Source organism: Pavona decussata, unplaced genomic scaffold (assembly GCF_977016875.1).
Source record: "Pavona decussata unplaced genomic scaffold, jaPavDecu1.1 SCAFFOLD_155, whole genome shotgun sequence".
Taxonomy (NCBI): domain Eukaryota; kingdom Metazoa; phylum Cnidaria; class Anthozoa; order Scleractinia; family Agariciidae; genus Pavona; species Pavona decussata.
In genome coordinates, this window is record NW_028145567.1 from 3,662,820 (window position 1) to 3,687,232 (window position 24,413).

Consider the following 24,413-nt stretch of genomic DNA (forward strand, 5'->3'; position numbering starts at 1 on the left):
AGCAGAACAGAACAAGTTTCACTTTGCCTTAGTTTTGAATGGAACGAAAAATAAAAGAAGCATTCATTGATTTCTACTCCACAAAATCACCGGAAGCGAAGTACTGTGCGGAACTTCACGCTGGTAAAATCTGCCGTCACTGAGCTCAATCTTGACCCGGCTCAAGAACATTGTTGGCGAAGCATTCGATGTGGTGGCTAATGAGAACGGTGTACACAAGGGACTCTAAACAAGAATGGAAGAGTGCTCCCCGGTCGGTATGTATGTCCACTGTTACGGACATGTACTCATCCTCGTCCTTCAAGATACTGCATGACACAGATTGAACCATTGCGAAACGCTCTGGAGACTATCCAGGCTCTGTACAACTTCCAAACGACACGCCCTGTTTAGTGACACAGAAGTACAAGGTGAGGATCTGAAACTCCGCCGACGCTGAAGTCATTCTCAAGTAAATTAAGGCATGGGTGTGGCAGATCTGTCGATCAAAAAGTCAGGGGGTGGTCTATTTTCTAAGGCTTTCGTCCTAGTATCGTAAGACTTAAGCAGACCTACAGGTTTGGAAAGCTTGTCATTTTGGTATGTGCGACGTATGCAATTTAGGTCACGTGACTCGGTACGGCCAGAAAATGCTGGAAAACTTCCCACCAAAAATGGGAACAGTTTATACTGATGGTGATTAACCTTTACTGGTACCAGGCAGGTAAGAAGGGAAAAAATAAAAATTCTGTGCTTGGAAATTATTGATTTTTTTGTTAGCTATGAAAGTAAACAACGTTTTGTACTAGTACCCGGTCTCCCATTAAAATCGTTGTTGTTTTCGTGCCTTTTATTTGAGTTGTCTCAAAGTCGCCAAGCGTGAACATAATATACGCAACACTTTTGACAGTATAAAACTTGTGGTAGCCTCCAGAAAGTAATAAAAAGTGTTCCCATTTAGCTCTAAAGAATTTTAAGCTAAAAATAACTCTGGTAGGTCACGTGACAAGATATGACCTCTCTAACGCTTTCATTTTCTATAATATATTGTTACCAAGTAGATCCTAAAGCCAGTTTGTGTTGTTTAAAATGCGAACAAAGTTACACCACCCCCTCAGTTTTTCGGGAAAGGAATGTAGGCCCAGGCCTCAAGGTGGTCTTCTATTCAAAAAAGTGAAGTTAGGTTGGAAAAGTCACTTTTTTAAAAATAACAAAATTGTAACCTTTAAACACTTGGGAATGCTGTCTTGAAATAATCTTACTCGATTTCCAGCGTTAAAGCAGCGAGATTTAAGAAATGTAATCCGCAGTATGCAACTTTTTCCATAGCAACGGCCATAGCAACAATTGTTCACATTTATTAAATGCTCACAAACAAGCGTCAATAAGAACACCCCCCCCCCCCCCGCTTGCCTCTCTGTAAAATGACATCTGGTACTACTGTGGAGAAAAACCTGACTGAGGAGAGAGTCCTGAGGTCAGAGTTTTAACCGACAAAAACATGACCCAATTCTTACAGAAACGATGATTTTTGCATCACATTACCGTTCAGCTTGTATTTTAGTGTGGCAGCTTGAATTTGACAAACGTTTTAGGATAATGATCGACGGATGAGCTGTCTAGAATCCGTTCCCTTATCTTTAAGACTGTTTTTCTCCAATAACAGAATTTCTCGAACTGAATGAACTTTTGAGAACGATATCTCGGCCGCTTTGTAACTTAGTGTTCTTATATTTTCAGCAAGATTTAAGGATTTAATTTCCTAGGTCGTAAACCTAAACAATGCTCACGATCTTGAACTGCTTCCCAGTAAGTGAATCCTTGCCCTCTTTTTTATTTCCTTCTACCTTACTTTCTGGAAAAAAAAAAAGAAATAAATTCTAAAGAGGCCAAGCTGGTTAATTTTCGAGGTTTATCCCCTAAAGAATTCATCAGTGGACAGATCTAAGTTGATTTCATACTTATCCAACTGTGCGTTAGTTAGATATCGTTCTTACTCTATTTTTTACTCAGAAGGCTGTGACCTGAAAAGACTCATTTTGAAGCCAGGGCGTGAATCCCTATGAAGTGATAGTAAAAGTTTCTGGTAAAGTTCTTTTCTCAAGAAATTAACTTTTTGAGTATAAGACCACCTTAATTCACCTGAGTTGAGTGCCACGCGATGGTCATACCGGTGGGAAGCCGTAAAGGCTGTATATAATGGAACGCATTGTAAAAGCCCTGCTCACGCTGTCTTCAGACTAAGATCCGAAAACCTACTCTGAGAGAAGAGCCTTATTGACTGCCATTTGTGACTTGGAGTTTCAGTTTAGTTCAGTTTATTGTTTTGCCATAAAAAGTGTACAAAGCAGGAAGCCCAAGGGAAGCCACCGCGCTTATAAGAATGGGCTCCCTCAGTTAAAAAAATTGAAACAAAGTATTATAATAGTTATACATAGGACCAAAATGGCAGAGCTATAGCTTCGGACTGTGTGCCCTGAAAGTAATCCTGAGCAACACTTATAGTCTGTGCCGATATCTTCAGGGGAAGACGGTCGGCAACAACGTCGGTCAGTAACATCGCACTAGCTTATTAACATTGAAAGGGCATATGCTAACTCTGTAGTCAACAATGACATGGATCGTATCATTGATATCTTTGGTCGTCGAAATGGCAGAGATGGCTATTTCTTTTTACGTGTTTTATGAGCTTATATGATAGATTCATATGTAAGAATATTTTCACTTTAAGTGTAGGCCCATGTTCCGGCCTATGTTAGTGCATCGTATAACCCTCATTTCGTTTCGACTGTTTCGTAAACATTCGGGCAACTTGCGAGAGTTTTTTTGGGCAAATGGTTCACCGCCCCCTCCCCCCCCCCGCTGGCAAAAAAATGGCCCGTATGCCTATCCCCCGTCGAAACGTAACGTTGTACAAAAAACTCGCAATTCATGCCCATCCACTTAGTTCCTATACAAGTATCACCTGGAGCACGTTTGGACATGTGACTCGGCAAATGGCTTCCAGTCGAGAAAAAATAAACTATTCTCTTTACTGACCCGTTACTTTTAAGAAGCTAGCACTAGCTGAACTCAGACTTGCACCTTCAGATGTTTTCTACTTTCTGTTTTTTCCTGACTATCACCACTACGCCCCCCCTCTCGCCTCCCCGAGGGGGATTTGCCAGTTACCCATATGTAGAACAGGAGCCCTGCGTAGATGTCATGTGGATGTCAGCACCACTTACCATGACTAAAAAGGAAACCAGTAAGCCTGCAAACACGCGAGCGCGAGTGCGAAGCCGAGCAGCGTCGAACGCAAAGCACGGAGCGCGAGACGAGGAGGAAAGGAAACTAGCAAATTTAGAAATTTACATTGAAAATCTATTTTTCTTTCCCTCTCGCTACGGAAAAGAAAGCAGGAAAACCAGGAGAAAAGAAAGAGAGATTCGAAAAGGGAAGAAAAGAAGAAAAAAACACGAAGCAATTACAGTGTTTTTACTTATTTCAAATTGTTTTTTTTTTTAAGCGTTTTTGACTGTTTTTTAAAAGGGCATTTTTCAAAAAACGAATCCAATAATTATTATAATTATGTTACTGTTTCGGCGTTGCATTGTGAGATTTGTTTTAATTAATATTAACAGACCTATGCCAGTGACAATATTTTCATTCAATCAAACACTTCACAACAATTTCCCTGTTTATTTGCTTCCGTTGAATATTTCCTTGTTGAATATATTATTTGGATGTTGTTTAACAATCGATAATTGCCAATTAGTTTTCAAATATCCCAAAGACCCGATTTGATCCGTAAAGTCTTCATTCGAGCCATTTTTTGTCTCTCAGGTGATTGAAAAAGTATTCCAGTAAGTAAACCAAAAGAAAAAAATCCTGTTGAATTTTCAATTGAAATGTTTGTATGTTTGTAAAACGCAAATATGTGTCACGAAATCCCGACCCCCGCAATTTGCACAACAAATCCTTAATGAACCAATGAAAAGATGGGAATCCAGACACGTGACGCATCGGTTACGTTAGTCTCTTGCCTAAACAATACACTTTTCCAGAATCCTTTTACATCGCGGTTCAGTTATCTCTCAAACGTGCTCTATCGTTCCTATTTGAAAGTGAAATTATGAAAGTAGCTCGTTAAGTATCTGCGACAGTCATTTTACTTTTTCGATGGCGGACAATTTGTTGTGTCGCAAGCTACTTATGGACAATTTTAACGGCGTGAGGAGATAGCTGTGCATCAACGAACGTTTTTTACAAATTTGAGTTTCATTCACGCGTAAGTACGTGTCTTCGGTTTTATTTTCCTTTTGGCGGTGGACTTTCGGTTACGCTAGAGATCTTCTTTGGTGGCATTTGTATGGTTTGACGAAGAAATTACCACTGCAGTGATTTCATATGAATATGTGGCTTCCCACAAGCAATAACAAACTTTATGTACAAAGTATCGTAATTGGAATTTCTTTGCGAAATGCAACCGTCAATTGATTCTACCAAAGAGGGCCTTGTTCGAACGGTAGATTTATACCGGAAACCGGGAGGATTTGGCTTTACACTTTCCAGCCAGGGACCATGTGTGCTGAGCTGTATTTTAGCGGAAAGCCCCGCTCACAGAGCTGGTTTGAAGCCGGGCGATCAAATAATTGAAGTCAACGGATCTTCTGTGGTACAGGCAACGCATGAGCAAGTTGTCAAATTGATTGCTCGTTCGCCGGATGGGATGGTTCGACTCGGTGTTCGAAAGCGAGCCGAGATTCAGAGACCACCGTTAAACGAGGATAAAGTGAACGGCGAGAATTCGGAAGAAGCAGCGATCAAAGATACGATATTGAATAGAGTGGATAAAGTTGTGGAGGAATTAAAATCGGGACAACTTTTCGGAGATACTCCTTCACTGCGCCGGACTCTTTCCAACGGAAAATTTGTTTCTGAGGAAGAAGTTGTGAGCGACGAAGATTTGAAAGCGTCGTTTTGCGAAAGTGTAAGATCAGAAAATTCTCTTCCAGGCTCGTCTCCTGCACAAAGCTATTCAAGTAGCAGGCGTTCCAGCGAAGGAGATGTCGCATCGATTTCGTCTTCGCCAAAGTTATCACGACTTTTGTATCCAAAGATGACGCCTTTGAAGAGCCTTATTCAAGCGGATATCGATCTTGAACCAGAATTACGGTCGATTGTCGGCTATTTAGGTTCAATTGAGTTGCCGGCTGCATCGAGTTTGCCCGCCGCCAGTTTGACCGCAATTCGTAATTGCGTACGCCGTCTTCGAGCTCAGCAGAAAGTTCATGTGTTTTTTGTGATGGAGATTTCGTTGATAGGTATAAAACTTGTTGACAACGAAAAGAGGACCATTGTTACTTATCCTTTAAAGTCTTTGGCTTTCACTGGGCTCTGTTCAGATGACAAAAGAGTATTTGGTATTGTTACTAGAAAAACTAATGAGGCCTCCATGGATAAAGTTAATAACCCACAGAGCAGCTGGCATTCTCAAAATAACCACAAAATCGATGTGCAAAGTACTGTCAACTGTTCTTGCCATGTGTTCTCTGTTAATCCTGAATTGAGAGCTCATGAAGCTCACCAGCGCATTGCTGTGAAGTATGGAATACAATGCACTCCTCAGGTTGGGGAAGGTGGATGTGTTGAGTTTCCTGCATCTTCCAGCAGTATCCTCAAAACTATAACTGGAATGTTTAAAGAGAGAAGAGGTTCTGAATCAGGTGGAGCAAGTAGCGATGGGGAAATTTTTACGAGTTTAGGACAACAGTCGTCATTGTCGTCCAGCCAGTCAGGTTCTGATGCATCTGTTAGGCAACAGTACCACAACGATGTTCAAACAAATGAACCTCCGACAATTGACTTTGTCAACAGTCAGGTAGTGAATGGATTGCCGCAAGATCTTGAGTCATCTCAGTCACGTGAACAGAGTTCTCAAAAAGATTTCAAATCTCTGAAAAGAGAGGAACTCCCACAGTTACAGGAAGTAGTTAATGAACACCTTCACACTGCCGAGAGAAATGATTCTGGTGTTGGTTCGGATTCCTATCATCAGAATGACTCCGAAGCTGTTACTAATATCAGCGCTTCTCAGGGCAGTGGTTTTGGCAGATCTGCACCGCCTGTGGTAAATGTTTCATCATTTCATTCTCGTGAGAGTTCAGCTGATTCGCAGTTTTCTATGGGGTCACATCAAAGTTCTCTGGCGGGTGGCGTGGCAGTGACTGGAATTTTAAGAAAACCTCGGAGCAACTCGGAGGGGGAACAGATGAGGAGAAAAGAGGAGTCTCTAAGCAACTCTCAAGAGGTAAGCATAGTGTGTTTGTTTGTTTGTTTGTTTGTTCCACTTCCCAGTGGATTTAGGCAGTGAATGGAGGGTCTGAATAGGATCACCATTGTCGATTGATGGTAGTGTGGTGGACCTATTACTGGGCTTTTCCATAACATGTTAAATTCCACTGAACTAACAGCTACATTTCTCATTGCCATGCATCATCGTAGAGGATCTCTCAAGGAAAACAAAAAAGTTACGTTCACCTACTTCAAGAGTTCATGTTAGTGTAATGTGATTGGTAGATTTTAATCGAGCTGTTTTCCACAATCCATTGGTTAACCGCTTAATTCTGAATGATGACAGTAAAAACGGCAGTTGTTAGTTGGCTTTTGAAGTTCAGAATTCACAAGTTTTTCGAACATGCAGTAACAGTGTGCTTGGAAAGGCAGAGTTCCACAGTTATTAATCTGTGCTGAACAACCTCTGCAAATCAGAGGGGCAGTGTGGTAGGGACCATCCTGTTTTTGGGCAAAAAATTGCTAAATTTACATCTTGCTCATATGTACATGTAAAATGCATCTAAATCACTAGTGGGACGAAATCAAGTGAATTTTCAAAGAAAAAATGAACTACTGTAACATATTACCCATTTCCTGAGACACAAGGGAAGAACTTGAAAGCATTGGCACCACTTTCTCAAGTTCAATCATTTATTTGAAAGATACTAAAAAATATTAACATACAAGAACAATTTAGGGCTTGTCTCAAGCTAGGAGCAGAGAATATGAAACTGAAAGTTGGTTGCTACGAGTGCTCTTTCACTATGATAACAATTAGAGCTGTGTTTTTCAAGGCAACATGTTCCTATGTTGACAGCAATGTCACATCTTTTGACATGTGCACTTTCAATCTCTTTTACTTGAGTTATTTGTCCTCAGTATTCTACACGAATACAGAGACACCATATTTGTGCCCCTCCGAGGGACGCAAATACATGTATGGCAGCCAAAAATCAAAGGAAACATGTGCAATCCACTTTTGCTCTAAAGGCAATTAGTTTTTACCTGTATGTCATTGCATATCCACATCAACATTTATCCAAATGGTTAAATTGTTTGGACCTCTACAAATTGCCGGCAAATTTGCATTTTTTTACATCAGACAGCTTTGTCTCAGAAGTCATCTTAATGTCATGCTGGTTATGAAGTCGAAAATTCAAAATGTTCTATTTTCAAAGTAAAGAACCCTATCAGGCTGAAGACTTGTGAGAAGAGATGTTTTCAGTTCGTCTTATAAGGTGTGGATAGTAGCAGATATGTTGATATTCTAAGAAACCACACACCATTTTTTAAATTTGAAAACATGTTTCTGTGCTTTGTAATTTAAACTGAAGATGACAGAAGTTTCTGTCGAAACATGTTTTCAAATTTAAAAAGTGTTGTGTGGTTTCATCTTATAACTGATAAAGATAAAACTTCAGAAGGCTTCATGGTTTTTGTTTTAAGAATTTGATGACGTCACATTTAACTTGAGAATAATAAGGGTGGTAATGCTAAAAGTGGTAGATATCTATACAGGGTAGCCTCTTCAGTTACATGTATGCAATTGTTTTCATTTTTCGGTAAGAGAAACCTTTTACTTGTATATAAGTATAATGAGTAACTTTAAAAGTGTAAAAGAAGCAACTAACTAAAGGTTTTTCAAAAACATCTTGCTGTCTAATGAAGTAATACCCTGGGGTGCCAGGGATTATTTTTTTTCTTTTGTTTCTGAGAACCTTGGCGAAGCCGCAGGTGCTTGGCAGAAGGCAACTACAAATTCGTAGCCTTTGTTTGCGAGCCTGTTATTTGAAAGCAAATTCACACCTAATAAGTGAAATTGATACCTTATAAATTACATCAATTTCCCAAAAACTTTTATATGTCTGCCTTATCAAATCTATGTATTTTTATTTGGCTGTGCCTTTGAGAGCAATTGCAAATTTTCCAAACTGACTTGGTAATAAAAGTGACAATACTGCCATTATGATACTTCCTTGTTTGCAGAGACTAGTTTCATAAAATAAGTGCAATTAGTGATGTGATGCACATCAAAAGAACCTACCGGTAGTTTAATTACTTAGTCATTTCTTCATTAATTTAGTTTCCAAACAAGTAGTGTTTTGGTTGAAATCCACAGTGTCTGCAGTTTCACTGGACTCACTGAAACGTAGTTGATGAAGCCTAAATCTCGGTGTTAAGTTAAAAAAATTATATTGCTCTATCACCCTTAAATGTCATATTCAATGCTGATGTGGGCTGAGTTCAAAGACATAATTTTCAGACAGACTAAATCTCCTAAGGGGCCAAAACTCTGGGCAGGCCCTGGTTGTTCAAAAAGTGGATAACTTTATTCAGTGGATAAGTCACTATCCAGCTGATAAAATGTACTCCAGTCAACGCATTTTATCTGCTGGATAGCGATTTATCCACTGGATAAAGTTATCTGCTTTTTGAACAACCAAGGCCACGATAATCAAATTCACACTGTGAACCAATCACATTTTCTACCTTGAAATTACTGTAGTTTCATTGGCCATGTGTTTCTAGACTACCATTGTTATGGAAAATGATAGAATGCTAATTTAGTGCTCTACAACTTAATCCTGATGAAACTGTAGCGTTAGATTCTCTTACAAAGTGTGATTCACTGACAACGCCTTTTATTTAAAGCCTGGTTTAGGAAAATGTGTTAATATGATCTTTCACAAAGCGTCATATTTGCTGTTTAAAATTTGCGTACCTTTTATTCCATTAATGTATCACTTTACATAGGGTTTGTACATGAACAAGGTGAAAATTTTCTAATGGGTTTTTGTTTAAATAAAGCTGTTTTGAAAGGTCTGCCAATACTAGCTGTTTAATCTATCTGGTAAATGTTGGTTTTGTTAGCCAATGGATTCATGCAGACATAGTGAAAAATACCATATTTGAACACACAAATTCACCAAATTGACATTGCCGTAATGTGCTGCCAGTTGTGCTTTTTGACAAAGGCAATTTAGAAGAAAGATTACTATGCCAACCTTTTGTTCTGCATTACTACACATTCCTAATTTTCTACCAAAGTGTACCATGTTTTCAGAGGTCTAAGGCTAATTTCTTAAAACTTAATTAACCAACGTCTTGCAAAGTGAACCATCTAAACAAAAACTTAATTAAATATTTTCCTTTTCACACAGCCATCTGTAGGCCTTGAATAATTTTCATTGCTGGCTAAGAGGGCCCCTAAAATGTTGCTAAAAAATTATCGGGGAAAATAGACAATTCAAGTAAAAATGCTTTGTAACAAAACTAAGTTACCATAAATAGCTTGCAACAACATTGTGTGATTTTCTGTTCTTTGTCATGTGACAACTGTAGCCTCTGTTTAACAGTTTTGTTTTGTAAAATTTTGAAAATCCAACATCACCATGCAGGAAGTTATTGCTCAACAGCTGGATTAGAGCTACTGTGATTACAGTTTTTGATTGAGTAATTATCTACCACTAGTTATTGTGTGCAATGGGTCTTACTAATAATCATAGAACATTGCCTTGTACAGGGCTTTTGATAGGGTGCGGAAAAAATTTGGAAATTATGCGGCACTTTTAAGTCTCATTCTGCGGCAAGAAAGGTCTATTATGCGGCAAATTATGCGATTTCGTTTAAGCTAATTTAACCTTGTTTTATTAGGTCTAAGAGCAGCACAATCCATTTTTTGCTGTTCAAGAAGCAATTAGAGCACGGAGAAATGAAGAAACAGCTGAAATAAATCATTTGTTGCCTCATTTCAAATTATTAAAAATCAGATATTGCTAATTTGGTCAAGTCAACGTTTGTTGCTTCCCATCCGCATTTTTTTGCGCAATCTGCTTGTGTGACTCAGCTTCAATGTGCTTGTTAACCACAAACGTTCGAAGATGATCAACTACTCTGTTGCACGAAGAGCAAAACATCTAGGAAGATCAAAGGAGACACTGCTCGCAGCGTAAACAACAGACCATCGTCAACATCAAACGTTCCTTTGGGTACTTTCTTGCCCTGTCTTTTGCCGAAATATTTACAGGAAGGTGCGATCTTTTTTTTCTCCTGCGAAGAAGCGCTCGGCGTTTTAACAACAAACTTATCCATAATGAGGATGTTTGTTTCAATTATAACAAAATAACTACATATTGCAAGCGACTATAAAGCAGTTTTCACGCTAATACCTACATCGCAAGTATGAAGGGATCGAGTGACATCTTAAAAATATATCAATGATTGTGATTGGTGTATTTACATAAAAGGATTGTTTATTCTGGGCCAATGATCACTTGTTTAATATTGAAAACCAGCACCAGGTCCCCAGCATGTAAAATGAAGCACAGAACGCCTGTTTGTTCGCTTAATCAGCAAACGAACGCTTCCGGGTGATTTTTGACGCCTTTTGAAAGAAAAAACTCCTTGAGATAACGCTTAAATTATCGGAGAACTTAACATAAAGCGAGATTTTTGCTCTTTTTTTTCTTAAATTGTGCGATTTTGTACAAATTCTGCGATTTTTCATGAATTATGCGATTTGTTGCGATTTTAGGTCAATTATGCGAAATCGCAACATCGCATAATATCAGAAGCCCTGCTTGTACAATATTTTTATCTCTTTTCTTGAATGTAAGGTGGCATGAATGCAAATTTCTACCACTTTTTTCAATTTTTTTTTTCACTTGGATTAAATTAAGTCCTGCTTAATCACTTTCATTTTAGTGGTGTCACTTCAGGATCAAGAAAGTGCGAAATGTGTTATGAAACAGCATAAGAAATTCTCCCAAATCACAGTAATTTAAAATTTTGATGTAGTCCTGGTAAAACAAAACAATTGCATTGCTGGAAAGAGACCTTAAAATTAGTAAAAAGGCCAAGTTTGAGAGTTTTGTCTTCTGAAATAGCAAAGATATAGCTTTGCTAAGTCTGAGGATGCTATAGACATTTGTTTGAAGATGGGCAAGTTTTGCTCATCTTGTTCATACAACTGTCTGCAAACCGTCCTGAATTTACAGAATTATATCTTCACTAGTTTTCCATTGTCCGGCTTACATGTACATCCAATTTTAAATTTCCCTGATAGATTTCTATAGAAGCACAGGAAGGTACTCCATAGTAATTTTCATTTGAGTGGCCTCACTTCCTCCCCGGAGATACAACATGGCTGAGTGTTTTGGGTGCTGGTTTTGAAATCTTGAGTTTCAAGGTTCAAGCTTTTTCTGACTGATAACTGGTTTTGTTTCTTTGTAGCCCCAAGTTCAGTCTGTGCTTGTGAATGTAGTCAGCTGGTCTCTCTCCTGTTGCTTATGTTTAATTTGATTATTATTTCTGGTTATTTGAATGGATTGTATGTATCGAAACTATCCCAGGGTAGCTTACTGCATTTCCACCATAAACAATGCATGGGTGCTCAAATTTCTTTTTAACAATCTCCTCCATAAACTCAAAAGTTACATGTACATGTAGATCTACTGTTATGCAACATTGATAATAAACATTACTATGTACAGCAAGGCACTGAGCGCTGCAATATAGCTTCAACATGAATAGTTACCCTGAATGATTCCATCCACATAGTTACCTAAACATTACAACAACCTTGTACAGCACAGTAGAAAGCACCACATGGAATTACTTCCAGTTCCAGTTTCTTTGATCTTAATTTCTGTACAAAGGATATGCTCCACAGACTGAATTTGCAGCACATTCATTCCTTACTTGTTATGCAGGGTATGTGTTTTGACAGGAAAAGATTAAGTAATGTTAGCATACGACTTGTGGGACATTTTTGTCAGTGAGTGTAGATAGATTCTGGTCTATATTTTTACTCAGAATTATGTCTCAAAAACTGATAAAAAAAAAAAAAAAATAAACAACCCTATCAAAATAAACACAAAACTGTTTGTGTACATGTCAATGTTCTCAGCATCTAGAGTTTCATAATGGAAGGCATTTTAGAAAAAAAATAAGCAATAGATTAAGTCAGTGGGATATACAAGACTGATAAAAGAACTGCCTTGTTCATGCAAATTTGAAATGAAATAAAAATGCAGTTAGCCTATTGAAAAGGACTGAATTTACACACGACTAGTACCAAAGACTTTGCCAGAAAAAATCTTTGTGCCAGTAGTCTGCTAATTATAGAGATGATATTTGTGTACAGCTGCTTATCTTAATTATGCAGAACCAATAATCTTGAGCTTAAGGAATTTAAACAAATTGAAGATCAAGATTGTAATAAATATTGGTGTTGAATTCGTAAAAAAGATTATCAGTATTGAGCTGGAAGTCTAAAGCTGAAATTGAGCCATGAAGTGTTTCTGTGAAGGATCCTTCTTGTGAGTGGTTTCCGGACTTTTTGTGTGCTTAAAGATGGGTTCTGTGTCCCTTTTCCAAGGTAACAGTCATTCAAGCATTAAATTTATGTTCAAATTCAATATATTTCTAGTTAGTTTGCATTTGTTTGGGATGCTTGTTACTGAAATTTGTAAATGCCACTGAGATACCATTTAGTTTTACCAAGAATATTAAAGATTCAGTGGTGTGATGTTCATAGATCCGTCAATGAGAGTCTAAAACCTGGTTTGTTGATGTCTTTATTCAAATTATGTCCTTTCCAAGGTCAGTTTCATTGTTGATTGGAAGTAATTGTGTTGTGAACAATAGCTCCATTCAATACAGTATTCTTTGGCTATGCAATGATGCAAAAGCAGTAAGCACTGAAATGTTCCCATCTGGACTAATTAGGTTTCTAGTTGGCAGCCAGAATTTCTTGCAAATATATTGAATTATGTTCACCTGCGGTGCCAAAGGTCTAAAATTCTTTCAAGGATTTATTCAAAACATCCTTTAATCCTCTTTGTTGCAAAACACTGTCTCTCTTTTTCTCTGCTTAGGTTTGTCAGAAAGGTGTCACTTTTCAATGAGTTGTGCTGCATATTAGTTCTTAAAAGACACTCCGTTGGAGTAACAGACCAACTGTTGTATTGTTTAAGTGTATAAAGCACTGGAATTTTCATTTAAAAAGCACTCATGCATAAAGTTAACAATATTCAGGAATCATTGATATAGCCATCTGTAGGTTTTAATGACATACCTTAATTAAATCCCCATAATATATCAAAGAGCCTGGTATCAGTGATATTATGCTAATTTTCAATAATGTGATGATGTCTTCATGCACTATACACTAGTAGGTAACCATGGTTATTTATTAACATATCTATGAAATCAGTTATTCTTTAAACCCAAATTGTGACCAGCAATCATTTGATATCTTATTTCTCTTTGTGATATCAGTATTTTGCAAGCAAAGGAAACAGCTCATGAAAATAAAAGGAATGACCACACAAGAATTTCTCCCAACTACAGCTACATACATGCACTGTTTTGCCTTTAATTCTGCAGGGCTTAAATGCTCAAAATTGTGCAAAATTTGGGAGTTAAATTTTTGTGAGTGAAATTTGATGTGCAATATTCATACAAAAACTGAGAAAAAAAAGACGTTAATTTGTATCTTTGGTGATCTTTTGCTTTATTTTCATGACCTGTGTGTTTGATTGAGTAGTGGTATTGTAAGGAGATATTGGATGCTGGTCGCACTTTGGGCTCAAAGAGGATAAAAGTCAGTAAATTTATGCACAGATTGTTGAGGTCACCACCCTGAAGCCTGCACTAAGGAGCCAATATTTTCAAACCATACAATGTATATAAAGGCATGGCTAGTTGGAATTAGTGAGGAGAATGCAATTGAATTTGTGGCTGCATATTTTTATGACTCTAGGTTTCTATTATTTTAAGCCATTAGATAAAAGAAAAAGATAAAAACTGATGAATAAAAATATCCAGCCATATTTCAGAATGTCCTGTTAAATAAACTGTTTATTAGATGAGCGGTCCTGTTCTGTCTGTTTTTTCTGCAAATCTAGGCTTTTAACAGTGTTTTTGTTGCAGGTGCACTGTAAGAGTGCATTTGCACTCATGATATAGTAAAGTTTATAGCTGTACAACAAAGCGTAACAGAGCTTTCTTTTTATCATCTCACTGCAAAAATGTTTACAGCTTTGGTCAGGTACTCACCCCAAAGTTTCATTCAAGTATATATAGCCTGTCTCATGCCTTTGATACTTTTTTGAACATAATTTTAATGTTTTTTGTTTTCTTAAATTTTTCAGTCCCTTGCACATTCTGATATAGGTAAGTAATTACCTAAACTCCTCTCTGTAGTAACAATAAATCTGTAGTAGCAAAGTGTTGGTGTGGAGGTTGACTTAACTTGTAAAAAATCACAGAAAGGAAATTTAGGATGCCATAACACAGATGTAGGCTGGTACCATTATCTATCCAGCATGTATTTATGTTTTCCTTTTCTTGTATGTCAATACGTTTGTGTTTTGTGGTTTTTGTACTTTTCTTTGATTTCGCCATTACTTAACCTGTTGAATATTGTGACCCTCCCGCCCCCTACGCACACACACACCTTCAAACAAATTTTGCGGGCCAAATTTGAATGATCCTTGCAAATATAAAATCACCTAAAAAATCCATTAGTTAAGCTTTTAAGCTTCACTAAACTAATAAGAGAGAATAAAGCATGTAGCAAAACTTCCCAGTAACTGTTTGATTCACTCCGTTGTTTTGAGATTTTGCTATATTTTGGCACAGCATGACTCTTCACAAAGAAGAGAGGTTATTGTAAACTTTGCACATTTTTTCACAGTTCTAGGATCATCCAAGAAGACGTTAAATGCCAGTGGAAGTATCAGTTCCAGCACACAAAGTATCCACAGTGTTGGTAGCATGCCTGGCGACATGTCGCAGGTGGACGGCAGAGTTGGACGCTGGGCTCTTGGCTTTGACAAGCTTATGGAAGATCCTGGCGGTCTTGGTTGCTTCAAGGTATTTGAGAGTGAGAGCAAAATTAAATTCATACTAGTTAAAGTGTATATAACAGAATCGTTTTTATTTGCTTGATCAAGTCTTTGTGTTTTTCTTATTATATCAAAATCAAAAGAAAAAATTTCCTTGTCAAATTTTCTTTTCAGCATTTAAGGGGTATAAATGCATCAAATTTCACTTCCATTTTAATTTACAATACTGCTCAAGATATGAGACTGGGGATAGTATAGCTGTGACATCAATACAGGAAATTATGCTACTTTTGCAGTCTCTTTTCCTCAGTTGTGTCATTTTGATTATTCAACATTCCCATTCATGATTTCATCCACACAGTTTTCTTCCTGTGCACTTCTCAAACTCATTAATAATTCATCAAGAGAAAACAAATCATATGTGTTCCTAATTACCATAAAATTTTGCCAACTTGAGCCTTCAATTTCTCCAAGAATTATTGACCATTTGAGAAGCCATAACAAACACTCGAAAGTGTGTTTCATCAGATACACTGTATCCAAACACCTCGAAGTCGTTTAAAAAAACTTGGCTGCGCCTCATTTTTTCAACCTACTTCTCAGTGTTTGGATATCTGATGAAACATGCTTTCTCGTGTTTGATATAAAATTATTACATGAAAAACAACTGAGGAAGAGAGAAACCACAAAACTAAGAGTTGCTACATGGACGTGACAGCCCTTCTATTCCCAGTTTCCCATCTTGCGTGGTAATTGTACCCAACCGGACGTGAAATTTGACACTTAATTATAATTATACCTCAAACGTGGGGAAGAAAAATCGATAAGGAATTTTTTTTATTTTTATTTTTCATGCAAGAACAACATACACATGTACACTTTCAACAATATTGACCTTACTCTGTTTAAAAAGAGTAAGTCAAGTACAGTACCTTGCAAAAGTAAGTTGACAGTCCCTCGAAGCTCGAACTTCCTGACTCGATCGTCGATACTCGAAGCTTTTGAGTATCCAGGTTTGAGTCGAGTGCGTCGAGTATCGAGTCAAGCACTTCGAGTTTGTACAGGGTTCGCAGGCGCTTTGAAAGTCCTTAAAAGTCCTTCAATTTGAAACTAAAAATTCAAGGCCTTAAAAGTCCTTGAAATATGTAGCTAATTTCATGCTACCTAGATTCTCGAGTGTCTGATATGAAAATATATGCTACTGGCCGAACAGTTTAAAATTGCAGTAGCAACACACAATAGTAAAAAAAAAAACAAATAAAAATGATCATTACACCCCTTGGAACGTTCATCAAGCACCCCGCGCACAACTATTGATTATTCCTGTTCTTGACTATAATCAATGCTCTGATTGGTTCAATATCTGCATTGCTAAGAGTCAATGAAATGTTTTGTACTATTCCCTCTTTCTGCGAAAAGTATGTGCTTCGCCTTCAAGTACTTCGTTGTTTGCGTGGGTGTCCCTGGTCGGATTGTTTCACGGGAAAAGATTTACAGCAATGGGCTAGTGTGTTTTCAGTGACTTATGGCTTCAGAAACCGCTGTATAAAGAATGGCTACGAAAAATCAAGGGTGACAAGCACAAGGCAAGATGCATTGTGTGCATGAAGGATGTTGACATTTTGAGCATTTAATGCATTAATGCTTTAATAAGGATACTCCTAAAACAGTGTACAGTGTACACTATACTAGGAGATAAAAATAAATAAATAAATAAATAGATAAATTGGAGAGTCGGCGCTCACAAGTCACTTGAAAGGCAAAAAACATCAAACACCGACATCACAGAAAAGGTCATTACCTGTCTGGCAGGCACACTCCCTACTATGGGGAAGTGATTTGTTATTATATTGGCTTGATTTTGCACTGTATGGAGTCCTTAAAAAACGGAAAATGTGTCCTTGAAAGCCCTTGAAAAGTCCTTGAATTTTAAGTCCAAAAAAGAGTACGAATCCTGTTTGTATTGTCTGGAATTTCATTCCACTTATCGCCTGGTAACATGTTTTGGTTTTTCTTAATAGGAGTTTTTGAAAAAGGAGTTCAGTGATGAGAACATTGTTTTCTGGATTGCATGTGAAAACTTCAGGAACCTCACAGATTTTGAAGAGGTAAGGGTTCATTTTTTTGAGAATCACAACAGCTGATAAGCCCTGTTTGCATCTGGCTTTACCTGACGTAAATGTCAGTTGTTGTTGTTTCTTTGGGCAAGCTGTAACTTCAAAAAAATGCAAGATATGGGAAGAGCATCTAAAAATGTTAGCAAAGTTTGAGTTACCCTATATGGTTTTAAGGAAACTATTGTGGAGGTACAAAATTTAAACGATAGAATGATTTTCCTTTGGGAAATAAATTTTATTTATATCCAAAAATAATTTTGGAATGTTACTCTTCTGTATCTCCAACATGGCCTCTGTGAAAATCCTCTATTGTTACTAATTTTGTGTTCAATAAAAAATTTTCGTCAAGTGGAAAGTGCCCCAGATGTACCAACCATAATTTAGAGAGAGGTAGCTCGTGTGGTGCGTTAGATTGAAAACAAGTTTGCAGCTTCCCAATCACCTTAAATTTATGGCTTCTGTCTTAAAGGGCATGGGACAGGAGTCAGAGAGGGGGAGGGGGGGGGGGGTTATGATATTTGCTCCCAGTTGCCGAACTCAATTCCAAATTTTGGTTTTATCAATGGTGTTGATAAGGTAATTTGGCCATTGTAAATGTATTGAACTACTGATGTTTCGAACATTAGCCATTTGTGACCATAATAATAATAATTATTATTACAAGTCTGTTGATACATGTGAAACCAAACATTTATTTCTACTCCCTCACTGATGTAGCACTGCGGTTTGTTAGAAACTAACACCTTTATCCATTTGTATCTCATAAAGACAGGGATTTAGAACATCTGAAAATAGGCCAAATGGCCAATTTTGGGGGCCCAGACATTACAGGATAGTACCACAGTTTCTTTAGCTATCCCTTTAGCTAACTAGCCCTCTTTTCTACAGTCAAACCTCTTTATTACGGACACCAAGGGGACTGGAATAAGTGTCTATATTGTAGAGGTGACCGTTTTAGAGAGGTAGGCTTTATATGGATTTCGGTCACTCAGGGACCAAGTGAACTGTCCGTAATAGAGAGGTGTCCGTATTACAGAGGTGTCCGTAAGGAGAGGTTCCACTGTATTTCCATTTGCTCGGACATTCAGCCACAGATCAGACCGCTGAATGGAATAATAACTAGATTGTGTAATATGAGGCAAGTCTATTTAAGATTGTCTTTTCTTTCTTTCATTAGTTGAAGATTGAAGCTGAAAACATCTTCCACAATCATCTTGATGTCAATGCTCCCATGCCTGTTAATATTGACAGTAATGCTGTAAAAGATGCGGAGGCTCAGCTGCAAAATCCAAACAATGACATGTTTCGTCTTCAACAACAACAGGTTCAAATACAATAAAACAAATAAATGGCCTCATTTAAGTGTCAAAGTATTTAGCCATAATTGTGGTTCTAACTGGGGACACTATAAATCAGTGAAATAAATACACAATCTGAACATGGTTTGAACAAACTGGTTTGCCTTCCACCGGCTGGGATCCTTAACAAATGTTAAGGATTCGAGCTGGTGGGAGGCAAACCAGTTGGCTATTTACAAAGAGAAGCCTTGGATTTCAAAACAGGGAAACAAATCCAAGCGGTCTGAATGGGGCTTGAACTCAGGACCTCCAGGTGGCTTAATCACTAGGCCATGCACCCTCCCCTTTTATTCTTTTATTTGGTGTTACAGTCATTTTCAGATAACTTTAGCGTGTGGTGTTGTGTAATTCAGAGATTTCACTCAGGCTGAATTTGCCAACTAATTAGTTTGGGTAATCTGGTCACTCAACTTTAACTGCTCTGTACAAGTTTATTACCAGTAAACATGCTTGAGTTTGCAGAGCTCCGAGGCCTCCCCTATAAATTATTTACTATATGCATGTAGGTATGTGCCGCACCAAAGGGTATGACTTTTGAGCAATTTTAGTCTGAAATAGGGTAGAGATTTTACCTTGGAGAACCGAGCCACACACCTTCCCCCACCCCCACCCAAAATTCAGAGAGGTATTGCGGGGAGGTGAGGGGGGGGGGGTAGCTTACTTGAGTTGATTTCTTATTTTGTTTGTACAGGTTTATACACTGATGAAATTTGACAGCTACCCTCGCTTTCTGAAGTCTGACGTGTACAGACAGAGCCTTGTGGCCGACCTGGAAGGGGTGCCACTCCCTGGGGAGGAGGGAGGAGAGGAGAGAGAAATCAAGAGCAGGGGCAGCTTCTTCTGGAAGGTAAAGTAAATTCACTCATCAGTAGCAAGTGGTAGCTGGCTAAATAATTATTATTGTTTCATATTTTTACTCTGTGCATTTCTCATTGACTGAGAGCACACAACTTATTCATGCTGGCACAAAAGGGAACCTCCACTCCGACAGCAAATTGACGATAAATTGTCAGAAGTAGTGTCTTAGTTCAAAAATTAGTTTAAAAAGCAGAAGTGACATTAAAAAGTGGGCTAAAAATTAGATGATTATCAACTCTTTTCGATTTCATATTTCCCGGGGCGCCGCCATTGTCGATTTTATGATGTCATGCAGTTGCCGCTATTGTCAGTAAGCAGAAGTTCTTTTGCGTGAAACAAATGAGCAACCGTATTACATCATGAAATCCAACATGGTGGCGCCCGGGAAATTTAAAAAAGAAATTAGGTGATAATCAAATTCGGTTTTGTCCGGTTTTCCAAGGAAATTTGAAATTAGATCTATTTTTAACAATTCAACGTTGATTTATTTCAAGAGTGGAGGTTTCCTTAACCTTGTGACATCATACCTACAGAATTATATGAAGATATCTGTCTTACATCTGTATATTTGTAGACAGCCAGTAAAAAAGTAATAATATAATGCTAAAAAGATTACTTTGCCGTTGATAAAATAAACTTTAGTCTGTACGTTAAGAAACCAACCAAGTGCCACAGTGCCAAGGACAGTTTTTGAACCAGTTGCAAGTGATTGTAAAAGAAATCTTTAAAGTTTTAATAAATTGTTATGCTAAAAAGAAAGATAGAATAATAGAAAAAATAAATCAATAATTGCAGTTTATTAGAAGCTCCTACACTGTCCTTCAAACACGCAATAACTCTCTTTAAATATACAAAATAATTTGATTTTTTTTAAGCTGAATGGTTGATATGCCCCGGATGGCAGAGGTTGCGGGTTTTTTTCTCCTTCTGTTTAATTCAACCGTCATCCGGAGCCAGGGTAGAGTTGAAACTGTTGAGTCTAAATGTTTCGTTCAATTTTCTTTATCAAAACAGAGTGACAGACTAAACTTTTGAGCGTGATACTAAAGAGATTTTGAATGTCTAACTCTTCTTGAAGCTCTTCAATAACTGCACAGCACGTGTCTCTGTACTGCTGTAAGTAATGTGTACTGGTGGGGAGAGTAGGCGCCTTACACTTGTCTGCGTGTCAGGCGCGCGTGGGAAGAGGGGAATGATCAGGCACGCGCGTGAAGCGAGGGGAGCTTCCTCACTTCATGCTCCGCGCTCTCTTCATGTGCGCATGCGATTCCCGTCTTCCTTTGCCCTTTCTAGCACCTAAATGCAGACGAGTTTTGCTCTGGCTATAAAACACTAGATACAGAGATTTTGGCTGTGTAGTGACTGTTCCTTTTCTTACTCAAAAGCAGCGTATAATATTTCTTTCTAAAAGAAACTAAACTAAAATATAACCGTGAGAATAAAGAGCGTAAACGTTAACTATAAAACTGCTTGTAATATCAAAATTCCAGGTCCCTTTTCTCTATCCATCCTCTGAAGAATCTGAATTCTCCAGTAGCAGCGGTAGAAGCAGTTTTAGTCTTGAAGGACAGGTAAAAATAATCTGATACAATGTAAAAAACTGAGATAAATAATTACTCTTCAAGTGGATTTAAAGCTGAAAATGTTAATTTTAACTTTAAAGTCTTAAAACAGTACTGTATTTCTTGTCCCTGTGGTATAAACGGTTTTTTGCAAATTGCACTTAGTCCAATTTCAAAGGGGAAAAAAGACACATTGTCATGGACGTTGTGGTCACGCACTCGATAGTCGGGAAGGATTTTCAAAAACTAATAAATAAATTTTATGTAAAGTTTACAAGAAATAACAATAAAGTTAAAGTTGAAAGTTGAAAAGCGCAAAATACCAGACCGTTCCTGGTTGTGAATCGCAAACCTCAATATTAGCCTACGTTTGAACAGAATGTCTCACTGTCTTTCGCATCGGCCCACAGATGGAAATTGTTTGTTTTATTTGTGCTGCATTGCGATATGGCAACGTGTGTTTAGTCGCTAATGCAAGATGGTGAGTTAACACACGCAGTGTTCGTCCACCAAGAAAAGTCAGCCTGTTTTAGGCGTTCAGATAATGGGAAGGAGCGCGAAGCAAATTGCGATGCGTCGGAATAAAAAAGACGAGGAAAAATATTGTTCGCTTTCATCGCAAGTTTCTTCGCACGGCTCCCTACTTTCCGAACGCCTGGATCAAGCTAAAAGGGAAAAATGCACTACTACTGCATGCACTACAGCCTAAGGTAACTGACTGAAATGTCATGGGGAGGACAGAGGGCTGTAGTGGAAAAAAAACAGTCGTCTATATTTACCAAGAAACAAAAGGTGAATCACCTCTGATTTGATTCATTCGTTCATTCATTCGTTTGTTCGTTCGTTCGTTCAATCAATTAATGAATCAACTTAATCAATCAATCAATCAATCAATCAATCCCACATGCATGCATGCATACATACATACCTATATACATACCTAACTTGTTTATACATTCGTGCAAATTAACTTGCTGCATTTAAAATATATCGCTGCAACCTGCATATAACGTAGGCTAATCGTTGCGGGTCGCTAGTTGGATAACAAATTAGCGGGAAGTGAATAAAAACAGGAATTGGTAGCATTTGTATTCAGAAGAAATTACTAAAAGGAACAAAGAAACAAACCATATGGTTTTCCGGCAAATTACAGTGCGACGCGCCTTACCGTGGCCACCCAACAAACGTTTTTTACAAGTTAGCCAATCAGGATACGTGAATGTCATTAACGGTCACGGCTCCTTGCAAAGTCCAACAGGCAAGTGACGCAACAACGAATTATTGAAAACATGTCGTTTTGTATTTTATGGCTAACTTGTTAAAAAAAGGTTTGTTGGGTGGCCACGGTAAGGCGTGTCGCACCGTAACAGCTAAAGAGTTAAACAGATCTGTTAAAATTGAGCAAATCAACATAGTTCTCCCCTCTCAAAATCGGTTACATAAGTTTTCATTTCTATCTTGAAGATAGATTCTTTACGTGTTCGAAGGCTCAAGGGGATTTCGTTCTAAATATAACACAGGCTTTTGCTAAAATGAAAACAATATTAGCTTCTCAGACTGACCTGTGTTTAATTAAGTTTAGCGTAAGGTTCTTAAGGACGGTGCCTACTATTGCTATTGCGCATATGTTCTGCGCATCTCGAGATACTCGGGTTTCCTATGGGTGGTGCCTACTAATACAGGGATAATTTTGCGCGGTTTAAAACTATACGGAGAAAGCAGAACTTAGCAAGTGCTTTTGGTATCTCAAAGGAAAATTAGGGGTAACCATGCATTTTTCAGAGATAATTAAACTTCAATTTAGGAAAAAAATCCCATACATTGCTTTATATTTTGGCGCTTTTTAGAGATATTATTGCTTAATTATCTCTGAAAAATGCGTGGTTACCCCCAATGTTCTTTTTGGATTCCAAGAGGCCTTGCTAAGATCTGTTTTTCCTGCATGGTCATAAGACGCACAAAAATACTTCGGTATTAGTAGGCACCGTCCTTAAATTAATCCGCTTTTTATGTTTATTTTCTGTGTTCAGCGTTCAGGGCGCGGCTGGGGAAGTAAGCACAGCAGTAAAAGATCAACATCAGGAGTGGACGGAGATAAGAAGAAATCCTTCCTTCCTTGGAAAGGTGAGTTGGTTAATTATGAAGAGGTTTTCAATTGAGTTTCGAAAGTACTTACGGGTTTGCTTTGGTTCACTTTACGACGCTGTGATTGGTTGGTAAAACTCGCGCCATTTTGTCAACCAATACGAATTTAAAAAACCAATCGTGACTTACTCGCACGTGTTTTCCCGCGCTTGGCGCCGCCGGTTACATGTATTTGCTTCGAGTTCTGATTGTTCCATTGCGCTGTTTATGTCGCTCGTGATTGGTCAGACTAATTGTATTGGTTTTGGTTTTACGACACTCAAGTGAAAACTGCTACATCCAAGACTACATTCAAGACTAATATTGTGTACACAAAAGAATCCGGCAGAAATTGTGATGTGGAAGTCAAATGGCATGAGCCATTCTGGTTGGAAAGTTTAAAAAGACTGAAAACGGCATCACACTGTCGCATTCCCTATAGTATAGGGAATGTGACAGTGTGGAGTATGTGAGTTTACTAAATCATTTTACGATTTACTGAAAAAGGTTTCATTTAATGATTCCTGAAACATTTTTAGTATATGGTAAAACTTATCGACTTTGAGCTCTTAAAGTGAAAGGCATGTCTTCAATGGGCGTTTCTTATTTTTGAGCATGGTTAAGAGAGGGCGTGTATTGAGTACGGCGCCAGTAGGTATCACGATCTTTTTGTCTGGAGTGTTAGGAGTGGCGTGTCATCTCATTGCGCTCTAGAGGTGATAATATTACAAAAAATTGACAATACTATTGAACCTTGTTGTTGATAATACTACAAAACCTCCTTCTGAGAATTGCGCCGGTATAATCGCCATCGTAGACAGTGTAAAGGCCTATTTTTTTCAAGTTCCTCCCATGTGTATCAGAAAAATCGCTATAAACTGATTGGTTTTTTTTTTCTCCTTTGAAAAATCACTTGATATTTCCTTCTTGGTACTAGTACTGTAAGAGCATTGTCATATTTGAGGAAAGGTACTTTTCGATACTTTGGTAAATGGTTTTTTTTGCAGTTTTGTCGAAAATACAGCAAACTCCCTGTGATAATGCCCGTTTAAAAACAAACTAACATTTCGAGTGATCCCTTCAGGCTTTGCCGATCGTCAACGGCCATGCAGCTAGTCTGTTTGCAGACGCCCAATTTTGTTCTTGCGCCGTAGGTCTAAAAGCCGAAACGTTGCTTCACACAAAACGTTCACTTGTTAGTGAAAAAACAAACTGATTTCAAGTGGTAGTCATTTGTCAGTTATT

The 24,413-nt window shown here is 38.0% G+C and overlaps 1 protein-coding gene across 2 annotated transcripts in view; it reads left to right on the plus strand.

The window, feature by feature from the left end:
- Positions 1–3,992: 3,992 nt before the first annotated feature.
- The window catches only part of LOC146465926 (regulator of G-protein signaling 12-like), a 37,457-nt gene continuing 17,036 nt past the window's right edge, over positions 3,993–24,413 (plus strand). The window contains exons 1-8 of one of the 2 annotated variants that reach the window (XM_085128295.1): positions 3,993–6,271; positions 14,454–14,475; positions 14,999–15,177; positions 17,171–17,257; positions 18,444–18,590; positions 19,316–19,471; positions 20,973–21,053; positions 23,075–23,168. In XM_085128295.1, coding sequence (XP_084984421.1) covers positions 4,442–6,271; positions 14,454–14,475; positions 14,999–15,177; positions 17,171–17,257; positions 18,444–18,590; positions 19,316–19,471; positions 20,973–21,053; positions 23,075–23,168 — 2,596 coding nt within the window. In that variant the 5' untranslated portion in view covers positions 3,993–4,441. The remainder of the gene's footprint in view (positions 6,272–14,453; positions 14,476–14,998; positions 15,178–17,170; positions 17,258–18,443; positions 18,591–19,315; positions 19,472–20,972; positions 21,054–23,074; positions 23,169–24,413) is intronic. The other variant, XM_085128296.1, reaches the window with a different exon arrangement.